This window comes from Schistocerca serialis, chromosome 5 (assembly GCF_023864345.2).
Source record: "Schistocerca serialis cubense isolate TAMUIC-IGC-003099 chromosome 5, iqSchSeri2.2, whole genome shotgun sequence".
Taxonomy (NCBI): Eukaryota; Metazoa; Arthropoda; class Insecta; order Orthoptera; family Acrididae; genus Schistocerca; species Schistocerca serialis.
The window spans coordinates 49,030,833-49,045,209 of NC_064642.1; the positions used below are offsets into that span (position 1 = coordinate 49,030,833).

Genomic DNA, 14,377 nt, shown 5'->3' on the forward strand with positions numbered 1-14,377 from the left:
ACACTTAAACCATGTGCATCTTCACATCACTGTCTCTCTACCATAATCAGACAGCTATCACTACATTCTTTTGCTGATTAACAGAACAACACAGGGGGTCAAAGCAGCACCTCTAACTGATGTTACAGCTATGTCTACTGTTCAAGCAGTCATCCACCTATGTGTCACATGATTCAGAACACAAAAGGTTATTACCACTGATCAGGGCTGTCAGTTTGAGTCCAGCTTCTTTCAAGCCCAGTGCTGCCCCTGTGTAATATCACAAATGCACACGAACACCTATGACTCAAAAAGTATTGGAGAGGTGTCACAGGAGTATGAAAGCAGCCCTGATGTGCCACATGAGTACTGGACCAAAGTTCTTCTGTGGGTTCTACTTGGTGTATGTATGACATACAAAGACAACATGCAGGCATCACTGGCAGAGGCACAATACGGCTAACATTCATCATTTTCATCGGGTACACCAGCATTTTCACACATTTCACACCCCATTGCAAACACCACATTCAACAATGAAGATCTTTCTGCACAAGGATCTGTGACAGTGCAATTATATCATGTTGGCCGTACGGGCCACATTGCAGCCTCTGTACTCGGGGCCACAAGGAGTCATCAGCTGAGGACCACAGACCTTCAAAGTCCTGCTATGTGGTACATCAATGACCATTTCCACTGCCTGCCTGAAACAAATGTGGATAAAACAAGGTAACCACACCTCATCGCAGGCTGCTCTGTTCACTTTACTGGCAGTCCAGAATGACTGATGCGACCCTATCAACAAGGTTCTGCTACAGAATTGTTGAATAGTACCATGGAGGATGAAGCAACCTCCTCCACACACACACTGCACCCACTGAGGCATTGGAGTTATGATATGGCAGCTGTCACCATCCTCCTACACACTTGGCCCAATACTAGCTGTACAGCATTTGGGCCACACTCATATTTCATTTGAGAAACAGCTCACCCAAGTCATGCATTCACAGCACAATGAGGTGGCTGGTCACCTGCACTTGTGCGCATTGACATTCCCTGTCATAATTCACTACAGTTTTCCATGCTCCCAGCAGGAGGCTCTGTGGGATTTGGAACCTCTCTGTCATGGCAGTGAGGAAGTTCTTTGCACTAGGGCATGATGTATGAGGAACAGTACTACCCTCTAGGAAGAAACCATGCATACTGTAAGTGAGGGTGCATGGTACAGCGTGTATTAGACCGCACTCTCTGTAACAAGGTATGATTGGATACATGGTCTCTAGCATGGAAGCTATGTATTTACGGACATTAGACCTTTTTTGTTCCATATCCTCTCATCAATAAATTCCTAGAGTTTGTACAAGGTGTAAAAAATCACTCTGTATGGATTAAGAACTTCCTGTCTCTTGTGTAAGCCCCTATTATAGTTTCCTGGATGATAGCTCCACACAAAATGAACAAACATATTGCTGGCAATTTTCATTAAAGTGGATGACAGCCAATGTAGCATAGAAGTCATGTTCTCATTCAGCTGAGTACAGCCATTAATTCTGGAAGACATCCATGCAGAGGCCTCTATGACTAGCATATTTTCTTTGAAACACACTTGGCCATTGCTATATAGAATGCATATGCCAACTACTGTGTTTGACAAACACACCATAGTCTGCACTATGCAGCCACTTTCCTGTTCCTGATAACAGTGAGCAGATAACAATGTCAACAATGTAGTTACGTGCTTACACTACTAACATTGCTGAGGGTCAATACACTGCAAAGATAGTACCCTCAACACAAAAAGGCATGTGAGAGATTTTGCTTTATTTCATCATTTCCATTCCCATACAAAATACTCACTTGTCCCCATGCAATATCCCTTCACTTATCAAAATTTAATAATTGAATGGGCCTATTAAAAATATTCCAATGGCGTTGATTGGCCCATATATGGAGCATGTTTGTAGTTACAGAAAAGGCAACTCTACTCACAGGCTGCACCAGTACTGTAGCTCCCTGCAAGGTCAGACTGGTGGCTCAGGTATTTACTTTTAGAATTGGCTGTTGCTTTCTCTCATAATCCCTCTAAGCATCTGCTCACTTCCATCTTCCCCCCCCCCCCCCCCCCACCTCCCTCCACCCCCACCCCCAACCCCACTTCTACTCGTTTAATGACTCACAAAAGTTGATGTTTCGGTGGAGTGAAATCCCAATGATGATAGTAGATGTCAGTATATTTTGATAGGCAAAACACCAACTGAATGTAATTGTCCAAATGAAGTTCTAAACTGAAACTAGAAGTTTTCAAATTAGCATAGGAGTGGATCACGCAGTTTTCGACACTTAAGTAGGCATACTTTGGACTGGTCCAGTATTTGATCTTCAGCAATGCAGCAAACAAACAGTTAAAATATGGATCAGAATCGTGAAACTAGACCTTCGCCACCTCTTACTGAGTGAGATATTGAGGCAAGACTGACTGCGCACCTTCAAAGCTTCAGTTTGGTAAATCTCTCTCATCCATTTTCCAAACCATGCACAAGCTTCCTGCACACCTTACTTGAGCAACACTCCAGAAAGAAAGAAGTGGTCTGCCATGTGGGGTAGCCATGCGGTCTGAGGCACCTTGTCACATTCCGCGCAGCTCCTCCTGTCGGAGTTTCGAGTCCTCCCTCAGGCATGGGTGTGTGTGTTGTCCTTATCATAAGTTAGTTTAAGTTAGATTAAGTAGTGTGTAAGTTTAGGGATTGATGACCTCAGCAGTTTGGAATTTGGTCCCATTGGATATTACCACAAATTTCCAAAAGAAGTTGTCAAGTAACCTATCCAGGAAAACTTGTGTAAAATTTGACAGTTAGCAGACAGAGCTTGACAGTACTCAAGAGTTTTAATCTTGCAAGACATTTCATTACAGCACATGTTCAACTGAAGGGCCAAAGATTCATTCTGAAAGTTTGCATGGTTTCAAATGAGCCAATGACGACACCTGTGCAGAGAGTTTAGCCATGGCACATAATATGGACCATTTTAGGCAGACCACGAGAATTGACAAGCCTCACCTGGCTAGAAATGAGCCTAGGATTCTCACCTGGCACACCCAAAGTTACATCAGTGCACCACAGTCTCTTAGCCTGTTGACCACTGAAATCACCAGGCATTCGGAAAGCCATGTTCACATTGATCCTCTCACAGCAGTCTGTTCTGTGTTTTCATAAGAAACCGACCACATTTATGAATGGTTGGGCAAAACTCTCTTCACCTAGCCTGTTCAGCACAGATGGTACGTTAGCCCCTTTCATCAGAGTAGTTTGAAGCAAGTAAAGGAAGTAAAACAATTGTATGCTATGCTTCCAAGCCTCGTGGCCTGGAGTAGTTTATTCGGGCATCAAGTAACATCCTTACTGTGTAAGCTCACTCACTCAGTCTACAGGCCATAAGGAGTCCATCGGTACCATCCGGCCGCTGTGTAATCCTCAGATGAGGATGTGGATAGGAGTGGCGTGTGGTCAGCATACTGCTCTCTCTGCCGTTGTGATGGTTGTTGTTGACCAGAGCTATTCGGTCGAGTAGCTCCTCAATTGGCAAATCGAGGCTGAGTGCACACCGAAAAATGGCAGACGCAGGCCTCAGTCTTGTCGTCTTTGACAAAATAATTCCAGCATACCCCCCAGATTTAATTTATGGAAAAGACAGAAAACGGAACTGCAACAGTCAGATGGTGATTTAAACTTTGTTTCTCAAATTTAAATCAGGGTACCTGGATGATAATTTTAATTTCATTTCTCTCGAAAAGAATTTATTCGACCACTATTCAACAAAGCAAAGCAAGACTGTACATAGTACTGGGTGGTTATAGTTAAAATGCAGCTACTCGCAGAGATCCAGCGTGGGTTGTAATTATTGTATGGCAGCGGAAGTTCGTAAGATATTCCAATGAGTTAATGTGGAACTGATTTACACTGGAAATAAATATGTTCAAATTTTGGCCAGCAGGTGTAAATCGGACGCGGTGAACACAAGAAAGGCGTATAGAAATGTTTCCATACATAACAGATTATGAATACGAGGTGGCAGAAAACGTCAAACATGTGAGCAAGGCATAATATTAATATCGTTATTAACCACCGCTTACAGAGTCTGGAAACGGTCTTGCTGCAGTGGATACACCAGTTCCCGTCGGATCACCGTAGTTAAGCGCTGTCGCGCGTGGCCTGCTCTTGGATGGGTGACTATCCGGCCACCATGCACCGGTGCCATTTTTCGGAGTGCACTCAGCCTCGATTTGCCAATTGAGGAGCTACTCGACTGAATAGCACCGGCTCTGGTCAACAACAACCACCACAACGGCAGAGAGAGCAGTATGCTGACCACACGCCACTCCTATCTACATCCTCATCTGAGGATTACACGGTGGCCGGATGGTACCGATGGACTCCTTATGGCCTGTAGACTGAGTGAGTGAGCTTACACAGTCTGTTCAATATGAGCACTGGAGACGTCTGCAAGATGCTGTACAGCAGCCCGCATCTCGTGGTCGTGCGGTAGCGTTCTCGCTTCACACGCCCGGGTTCCCGGGTTCGATTCCCGGGGGGGGGGGTCAGGGATTTTCTCTGCCTCGTGATGGCTGGGTGTTGTGTGCTGTCCTTAGGTTAGTTAGGTTTAAGTAGTTCTAAGTTCTAGGGGACTGATGACCGCAGCAGTTAAGTCCCATAGTGCTCAGAGCCATTTGCCATTTTGCTGTACAGCACCAGATTAGCGCCTGGTGGCCAAAATTTTAACTAGCTTTTTTCCAGTGTAAAACGGTTCTGCATTAGTGTACGAGGGTCACTTCAAAACAAATGCACATTATTTTTGTAAAAATACAGTTTTCATTCTGCATGTGTGAAAGTTTTTCCCGCTTGTTTTCAAACTTAATTCAACCTGTTCCCGTGAGCGGCGCCATCACAGCATATTTTCAAGATGGCTGCTACACTTGACGTTCGTCAGAAGCAACGTGCTGTCATAGAATTCCTGTGCTGTGAAAACGAGACAATGGGAAACATCCACAAGAGGTTGAAAAAGGTGTATGGAGATGCTGTTGTCGATTTCAGTACAGTTAGTCGGTGGGCAAGCAGGTTACGTGATGAAAGCAGGCTCGGCAATATTGAGGATTGTCCTCACAGCGGCAGGCCCCGTACTGCACACACTCCAGACAATGTGCAAGGAGTTAACGAATTGGTGACTGTTGGCAGATGCATCACAGTGAACGAATTGTCACACTACGTTGGGAGAGGGGAAGGATGTGTTTGCAGAATACTGGCAGTGTTGGCGTTAAAAAAGGTTTGTGCCAGGTGGTTTCCCAGGATGTTGAAAGTGGCTTACAAAGAAACCAGAAAAATGGTATGCGGCGAACTTTTGGAACAGTACGAGAATGGTGGAGATGAATTTCTTGGAAGAATTGTGACAGGTGATGAAACATGGCTCCATTATTTTTCGCCAGAGACGAAGAGGCAATCAATGTAGTGGCATCATTCAAATTCACCCAAGAAATGGTTTAAATGGCTCTGAGCACTATGCGACTTAACTTCTGAGGTCATCAGTCGCCTAGAACTTAGAACTAATTAAACCTAACTAACCTAAGGACATTACACACATCCATGCCCGAGGCAGGATTCGAACCTGTGACCGTAGCGGTCGCTCGGCTCCAGACTGTAGCGCCCAGAACCGCACGGCCACTGCGGCCGGCTCACCCAAGAAAAACAATTCAAAACCGCACCTTCTGCTGGAAAAGTTATGGCTATTGTGTTTTTCGATTCCGAAGGAATCTTGCTTGTGGACATCATGCCAAGTGGAACCACCAAAAATTCTGATGCATATGTGACGACACTGAAGAAACTTCAAGCTCGACTGAGTTGTGTTCGACTACATCAGAAAAAGCAGGATGTTTTACTGTTGCAAGACAATTCACGGCCACATGTCAGTCAAAAAACCATGGAAGCGATCACAAAACTCCGATAGACAACACTGAAACCCCCGCCTTACAGTCCTGACTGTCTTCTCTTTGGGAAACTGAAAGATTCTTCATGGAACGAGGTTTTAAGATGATGACTCCCTTGTGCACTCTGCCAAACAGTGGCTCCAACAGGTTGGGCTAGAATTTTGCCGTGCGGGTATTCAGTGCAACAGGGAATAACAATATTAATGTGCTAACAGTAAGCTGCAGGAGCGTCTATAGAAAGGTCCCAGAACTGCTCTCATTAATAAACGGTCACAATGCCCATGTTGTACTAGGGACAGAAAGTTGGCTGAAACCAGACGTAAACAGTAATGAAATCCTAAACTCAGATTGGAATGTATATGGTAGAGACAGGCTGGACATTGAAGGGGGAGGAGTGTTTATAGCGATAAGAAGTACAATAGTATCGAAGAAAATTGACGGAGATCCGAAATGTGAAATAATTTGGGTGAAGGTCACGGTTAAAGCAGGCTCATACATGGTAATTGGATGTCTCTACAGGCCCACTGGCTCAGCAGCTGCTGTGGCTGAGCGCCTGAAGGATAATTTGGAAAGATATTTCGAGTAGATTTCCCCACCATGTTATAGTTCTGGGCGGAGATCTTAATTTGCCTGATATAGACTGGGAGACTCAAACGTTCATAACGGGTGGCAGGGAGAAAGAATCCAGTGAAATTTTTTAAAGTGCTTTATCTGAAAACTACATTGAGCAGTTAAACAGAGAACCGACTCGTGGCGATAACATATTAGAACTTCTGGTGACAAACAGACCTGAACTATTTGAAACAGTTAACGCAGAACAGGGAATCAGCGATCATAAAGCGGTTACTGCATCGATGATTTCAGCAGTAAATAGAAATATTAAAAAAGATAGGAAGTTTTTTCTGTTTAGCAAAAGTGACAAAACGCAGATTACAGAGTACCTGACGGCTCAATACAAAAGTTTTGTCTCAAGTACAGATAGTGTTGAGGATCAGTCGACAAAGTTCAAAACCATCGTACAATATGCGTTAGATGAGTATGTGTCAAGCAAGATCGTAAGAGATGGAAAAGAGCCACCGCATTACAACAACCGAGTTAGAAAGCTGCTGCGGAAGCAAAGGGAACTTCACAGCAAACATAAACATAGCCAAAGCCTTGCAGACAAACAAAAATTACGCGAAGCGAAATGTAGTGTGATGAGAGCTATGCGAGAGGCGTTCAATGAATTCGAAAGTAAAGTTCTATGTACTGACTTGGCAGAAAATCCTAAGAAATTTTGGTCTTATGTGAAAGCGGTAGGTGGATCAAAATAAAATGTCCAGACACTCTGTGACCAAAATGTTACTGAAACAGAGGATGACAGACTAAAGACCGAAATACTAAATGTCTTTTTCCAAAGCTGTTTCACAGAGGAAGACTGCACTGTCGTTCCTTCTCTAGATTGTCGTACAGATGACAAAATGGTAGATATCGAAATAGACGAGAGGGATAGAGAAACAATTAAAATCGCTCAAAAGAGGAAAGGCCGCTGGACCTGATGGGATACCAGTTCGATTTTACACAGAGTACGCGAAGGAACTTGCCCCCATTCTTGCAGCGGTGTACCGTAGGTCTCTAGAAGAGCGTAGCGTTCCAAAGGATTGGAAAAGGGCACAGGTCATCCCCGTTTTCAAGAAGGGACGTCGAACAGATGTGCAGAACTATAGACCTATATCTCTAACGTCGATCAGTTGTAGAGTTTTGGAACACATATTATGTTCGAGTATCATGACTTTTCTGGAGACTAGATATCTACTCTGTAGGAATCAGACGATCGTGTGAACCCAGCTCGCGCTATTCGTCCGCGAGACTCAGAGGGCCATAGACACGGGTTCCCAGGTAGATGCTGTGTTTCTTGACCTCCGCAAGGCGTTCGATACAGTTCCCCACAGTCGTTTAATGAACAAAGTAAGAGCATATGGACTATCAGACCAATTGTGTGGTTGGATTGAAGAGTTCCTAGATAACAGAACGCAGCATGCCATTCTCAATGGAGAGAAGTCTTCCGAAGTAAGAGTGATTTCGGGAGTGCCACAGGGGAGTGTCATAGGACCGTTGCTATTCACAATATACATAAATGACCTTGTGGATGACATCGGAAGTTCACTGAGGCTTTTTGCAGATGATGCTGTGGTGTATCGAGAGGTTGTAACAACGAAAAATTGTACTGAAATGCAGGATGATCTGCAGCGAATTGACGCATGGTGCAGGGAATGGCAATTGAATCTCAATGTAGACAAGTGTAATGTGCTGCGAATACATAGAAAGATAGATCCCTTAACATTTAGCTACAAAATAGCAGGTCAGCAACTGGAAGCAGTTAACTCCATAAATTATCTGGGAGTACGCACTAGGAGTGATTTAAAATGGAATGATCATATAAAGTTGATCGTTGGTAAAGCAGATGCCAGACTGAGATTCATTGGAAGAATCCTAAGGAAATGCAATCCGAAAACAAAGGAAGTAGGTTACAATACGATTTTTCGCCCACTGCTTGAATACTGCTGAGCAGTGTGGGATCCGTACCAGATAGGGTTGATAGAAGAGATAGAGAAGATCCAACGGAGAGCAGCGCGCTTCGTTACGGGATCATTTAGTAACCGCGAAAGCGTTACAGAGATGATAGATAAACTCCAGTGGAAGACTCTGCAGGAGAGACGCTCAGTAGCTCGGTACGGGCTTTTGTTAAAGTTTCGAGAACATACCTTCACCGGAGAGTCAAGCAGTATGTTGCTCCCTCCTACGTATATCTCGCGAAGAGACCATGAGGATAAAATCAGAGAGATTAGAGCCCACACAGAAGCATACCGACAGTCCTTCTTTCCACGAACAATACGAGATTGGAATAGAAGGGAGAACCGATAGAGGTACTCAAGGTACCCTCCGCCACACACCGTCAGGTGGCTTGCGGTGTATGGATGTAGATGTAGATGTACAGGCGCTGGTTCCAAGATGGCGTAAGGCAGTTGAGAGGGATGGAAATTATGTGGAGAAATGAAAATATTGTTCCTAAAGGATGTATCGACACGCTGTAAAACTTTCAAACGTGTAGAATAAAAGATGGATATCTTTTGGAGTGACCCTCGTATTAGCATATCTACCAAGTTTCGCTGCCGTACGATAATTGCAGCCCATTCTGGACGTCTATGAGTAGTTGCAGTTCGATTACAATCACCATGTTGATTAAAATCACCAGGTGTTAAGATAACAGTTTCCAGAGTAACTGCACTGCGATCTTGTGTACCTTCTCTGGCAATAGGGTGTGGGCTTATGAAGTAAATGGTTCATGCATGAAACTTCGGTATGGAGATCTGACTCACAGCGCTTCTCTCTTTCTGGTTTAGTCGTCCGACTGACATTCTGTAGTCCTGAAACGTTTTCCGGTCTTCGTCTTCTGGCTGCTCCAGGTCGAACAAAGGTAACTGCACTTCCATGTGATGACTGCTGCACAAAAATAAAATAATTAGTTTTGGATAATATTACTGTGAAACTTCTACACAAGCTATTAGCAAGCGAATTAGCATTACTCTATCACCACAGAAGAATTAAGACATTAATGGTAAATTGCATTCTACAAGGGGGCTTGAAAAAGTAAGTTACACATTAATACGGAAGGCCAAATAAATTTTATTGAATGTTGTACTACTCTTCAGTGCGACACAGGCACATGGTACTATTTTTCAACATAGTCGCCAAGTGAACAACTGTCGGGACGCTGTAGAAATCGTTCAATTCCTCGACGCCACAAATCTGCTCCTTGGTTGAAGAACAATTCAAAAACCGCTGTAACAATGTCCTAGTCACTGGAAAATGTACGATTACTGTGACTCATTTCCTCGACTGCCTGCACCCTTTCATCTGTAGTCGATGTCAATGTCCTTCCTACTCGATCGTCATCACAAACGTCTGGGCAGCCTCGGTGAAACCGTCGGCTCCATTTCACTATGACGGGACGCGCCATTGCATTTGGTCGACACAACTCCAGAACTTCACGCTTTTTACTATGGCTGGAAGCTGCACTGCGCTTCGTCCATATCTGCCAGAATTTCGCAGTGGATCTGTCTGCGATTCAGACGTTTTGCCGACAAGAATCGTACTGCCCCACATACTTCAACTTTCGAATGCGTTGCCGTTTCAGTTGCATGCTGTCATGCACATGTTATCCGTGCCGCAGCAGAAGTGTCTCTGCAGGAAACCTGGAACATATACTCTCTCCTCACAATGTGCCAAACTTGTTGCACAATGGTCGTAGCATAGGGCAACATGTGTAACTTAAGAAACTTCCTGGCAGTTTAAAACTGTGTGCCGGATCGAAACTCGAACTCGGGACCTTTGCCTTTCGCGGGCAAGTGCTCTACCGACTGACCTACCCAAGCACGACTCACGCCCCGTCCTCACAGCTTGAATTCCGCCAGTACCTCGTCTCCTACCTTCCAAACTTCACAGAAGCTCTCCTGCCTGAGTCGTGCTTGGGTAGCTCAGTCGGTAGAGCACTTGCCCGCGAAAGGCAAAGGTCCTGAGTTCGAGTCTTGGTCCGGCACACAGTTTTAATCTGCCAGGAAGTTTCATATCAGCGCACACTCCGCTGTAGAGTGAAAATTTCATTCTATGTGTAACTTAGTTTTTGAAGTCTCCTCGTATGCACCAAAGATACTGTAAATCTTGCCAGGCAATATAAATGCATAAACGAAATAACTAAAAGAACAGTATCTTCCAAATTCTGGCGGATGTCATGTGCATTTTAAGCCAAAATTAAAACCAAAGAAAACCAAAAGCACACTCCAAGGTAAAATGAACTGAGATATGAGACCATTCTAAGTGTAGGAGAGTTCATGCGAGGTAGAGACGATGTTGTGAAATGCCACCACATGATAAGGGACGTGCAGTTCGACAGTTGGCGGCTATGCACAAACTTAAATCGCGCGTGATAATTCGACAGATGCAGACGTTCGAAGTCAATAGTTTTCACTAGAATGCCGAAAAAGAAATAGTCGCATAAAGAAAGGATCAACCAAATAAAAACACATTGACTACAAGCAGCCAGAAAGAAATATCATAAAACAAGAGTGAGGTACAATATATAATGTAGCGGATAATGTCACTGACGACGAAACTGATAATACACTGCTCAAAAGAATTAGGAGATCTATGACTTTGGGCGTCTGCCACACTCCAGTGAGCAACAATTGAGGAATGACTATGTTACCAATTATACTTTTACCTTTCACAAATTAAGTACACAACAAGACACTAGTACATTCTCGATCGTTTACATAAAAAGAACTGAAACCTCCGACAATTGTCGAAAGCAATGTGGAAACAATCATTCATTCCGTCATACTGGGCGCTGTTCTTTGGACTTTGAGAGCTTCAGTCACGTGTATGCCCACCATGAGCGTCCATCACTGCCTGGCACGTGGCATGCTCTGTATAATTCTACGGAGGTCATCTTGTGGTATCCGTTCCCGTTCTACAGTAGAAGCCCATGAGAGTTCTTCGAAAGACTGTGGTGGAACAGGACGACCATAAAAACATCTGTCAAGCCTTCCCCACACATACACGATGAGGTTTAGGTCGGGACTCATCGCCGGCCATTCCATTACTGCAATGTCCAGACTTCGCAGCACATCCCTGCTGACGCCAGCCTTATGGACCCCTGACGTCAGAAGGAATTCAGGACCACCACCGTATGCAGCAGCTGCCGCATGACCTAACACGATATGTTGGGTGCACTGCCTGGAAGTAAGGCGACCATGGACAACGACGAGATCTGTATTGCTGTCAACACTGAAGCCTTCCCTGAAAGTCACAGAACCTTGGACATCTGCCGATTTCCTGGCCAACATGTGGCAAGGGCCACTCACCACGGATCTGCGCACACGAACATGGTCGTGACCTTGCGTCGGGGGATATCTGGACTCGGCTGTGAATGACACGTTTTGGCAGTGACGATGTTTTTCATTGACGTGGGAACGGCAGAACTGAAGGCGAGCTGCAAGGTGTTGTCGTGCCAAGTGGGGCACACGAACAGGAATCGTCTTGCAGTGCTCTGGTGGTATACGTACGACGCCGCAACGCGGTGGTGTCGGCCTTCACGTGGGGTGTATTACGTCAGTGACCTCGTCCAGCTCACCTTGTGTACTGACCTGTCTTCGTGTAGCGTGTCCACAACCTATAAATGACACATGGTCCCATGGAGAGGGCCGGCCGCTGGTGGCCGAGCGGTTCTGGCGCTACAGTCTGGAACCGTGCGACCGCTACGGTCGCAGGTTCGAATCCTGCCTCGGGCATGGATGTGTGTGTTGTCCTTAGGTTAGGTAGGTTTAAGTAGTTCTAAGTTCTAGGGGACTTATGACCTCAGCAGTTGAGTCCCATAGTGCTCAGAGCCATTTGAACCATTTGAACCCATGGAGAGGCATTGGCATCTGCAGCAACAACGGCAGGAAGTCCATACTGTCTGCATCGAACAGACCGCCCTTGCAACTTGAACTGCATTAAGACGTCGCACTGCATGTGCTTAGCTGAACAGAGGGTCTACAAATGACAACTGCCATCTGTATAGCTCACTAGGAAACAATGGGACACCGGTACTCACTTCCTTCTGAGGGGTCACCTGACACTGTAACGCACAACACAGCAAATACATGGCGAATGATTTTAATTGTTGCCTACATCGAAAGCGAAAATGTCAAGCCACCCAATAAGACCACAGATTTAACATACCGGACGTTGATAGACGACAGAGGGATAGAAAAACAATTAAAATCGCTCAAAAGAAGAAAGGCCGCTGGACCTGATGGGATACCAGTTCGATTTTACACAGAGTACACGAATGAGCTTGCCCCCCTTCTTGCTGCGGTGTACCGTAGGTCTCTAGAAGAGCGTAGCGTTCCAAAAGATTGGAAAACAGTACAGGTCATCCCCGTTTTCAAGAAGGGATGTCGAACAGATGTGCAGAACTATAGATCTATATCTCTAACGTCGATCAGTTGTACCATTTTGCAATACATATTATGTTCGAGTATAATGACTTTTCTGCAGACTAGAAATCTACTCTGTAGGAATCAGCATGGATTTCAAAAAAGACGATCGTGTGAAACCCAGCTCGCGCTATTCGTCCACGAGACCCAGCCATAGTCACGGGTTCCCAGGTAGACGCCGTGTTTCTTGACTTCCCCAAGGCGTTTGATACATTTCCCCACAGTCGTTTAATTAATCGTCGTTAAAGCAGATGCCAGACTGAGATTTATTGGAAGAATCCTAAGGAAATGCAGTCCGAAAACAATAGAAGTAGGTTACAGTACACTTTTCGCCCACTGCTTGAATACTGCTCACCGGTGTGGGATCCGTACCAGATAAGGTTGATAGAAGAAATGGAGAAGATCCAACGGAGAGCAGCGCGCTTCGTTACAGGATGATTTAGTAATCGCGAAAGCATTACGGAGATGATAGATAAACTCTAGTGGAAGATTCTGCAAGACAGACGCTCAGTAACTCGGTACGGGCTTTTGAAGAAGTTTTGAGAACATACATTCACCGAGGAGTCAAGCAGTATATTGCTCCCTCCCACGTATATCTCGCGAATAGAGCATGAGGATAAAATCAGAGAGATTAGAGCCTACACAGAGGCATACCGACAATCCTTCTTTCCAAGAAAAATACGAGACTGGAGTAGAGGGGAGACCCGATAGAGGTACTCAAGGTACCCTCCGCCACACACCGTCAGGTGGCTTGCGGAGTATGGATGTAGATGTAGATGTTCCCCTTAACTCTTTTGAATTCAAGTGGAAATTATGCACGTCAGTTCCCTGACAACCCATTCGTCAATATAACCTACATACAGTAGCGGATTTAGGGAAAAGGGGGTGGGGAAGGAACAGGGACACGCCCCCCCCCCCCCCCCTCCAGACGGGATTAGTATAAAGCATGAAATACCGCTTCTTAGAACAGTGTATTCGTGACCCACTCATTTTGTACGTACATTTTTTCAACTACGGTCCGTAGATGGTTGTATCTCAGGCGTTGCTATTGCTATTTGGTATAATTTAAACAAGAGAGGTTAGCAATCTTTTACTTGTGGAATGAACGTGACGAGCGTGATAACTTCAGCAATTGTTCGTAAGCATACATTATTGTGGTTGCTTACCGCCGTGTAAAAACAGGAGACGATATGAGCGAGTCTAAACGACAAAAAGACACTTCACTGTTTTTGAGCGAAATTAATGTTAGAGGAGGGGCATCATTTCCAGCGATTGTGGATTCAGCTTCCACTAGTAATTCCACTGTTAGTAATGTGAGTGGTTTATGTGACGAAGAGATTACTGTGGATGAACATGATGTCGGTCATGTGCTGAACAACAGTCGACATCTGCCGGACGAGGAAAT

At 45.0% G+C, this 14,377-nt stretch overlaps 1 protein-coding gene across 1 annotated transcript in view; it reads right to left on the bottom strand.

The window, feature by feature from the left end:
• Positions 1 to 14,122, bottom strand: part of LOC126481737 (uncharacterized) — a 138,938-nt gene extending 124,816 nt beyond the window's left edge. The window contains exons 1-2 of the mRNA XM_050105692.1: positions 14,067 to 14,122; positions 9,313 to 9,494 (exon numbers count right to left, since the gene is read on the bottom strand). Coding sequence (XP_049961649.1) covers positions 9,313 to 9,494; positions 14,067 to 14,122 — 238 coding nt within the window. The remainder of the gene's footprint in view (positions 1 to 9,312; positions 9,495 to 14,066) is intronic.
• Positions 14,123 to 14,377: the final 255 nt, after the last annotated feature.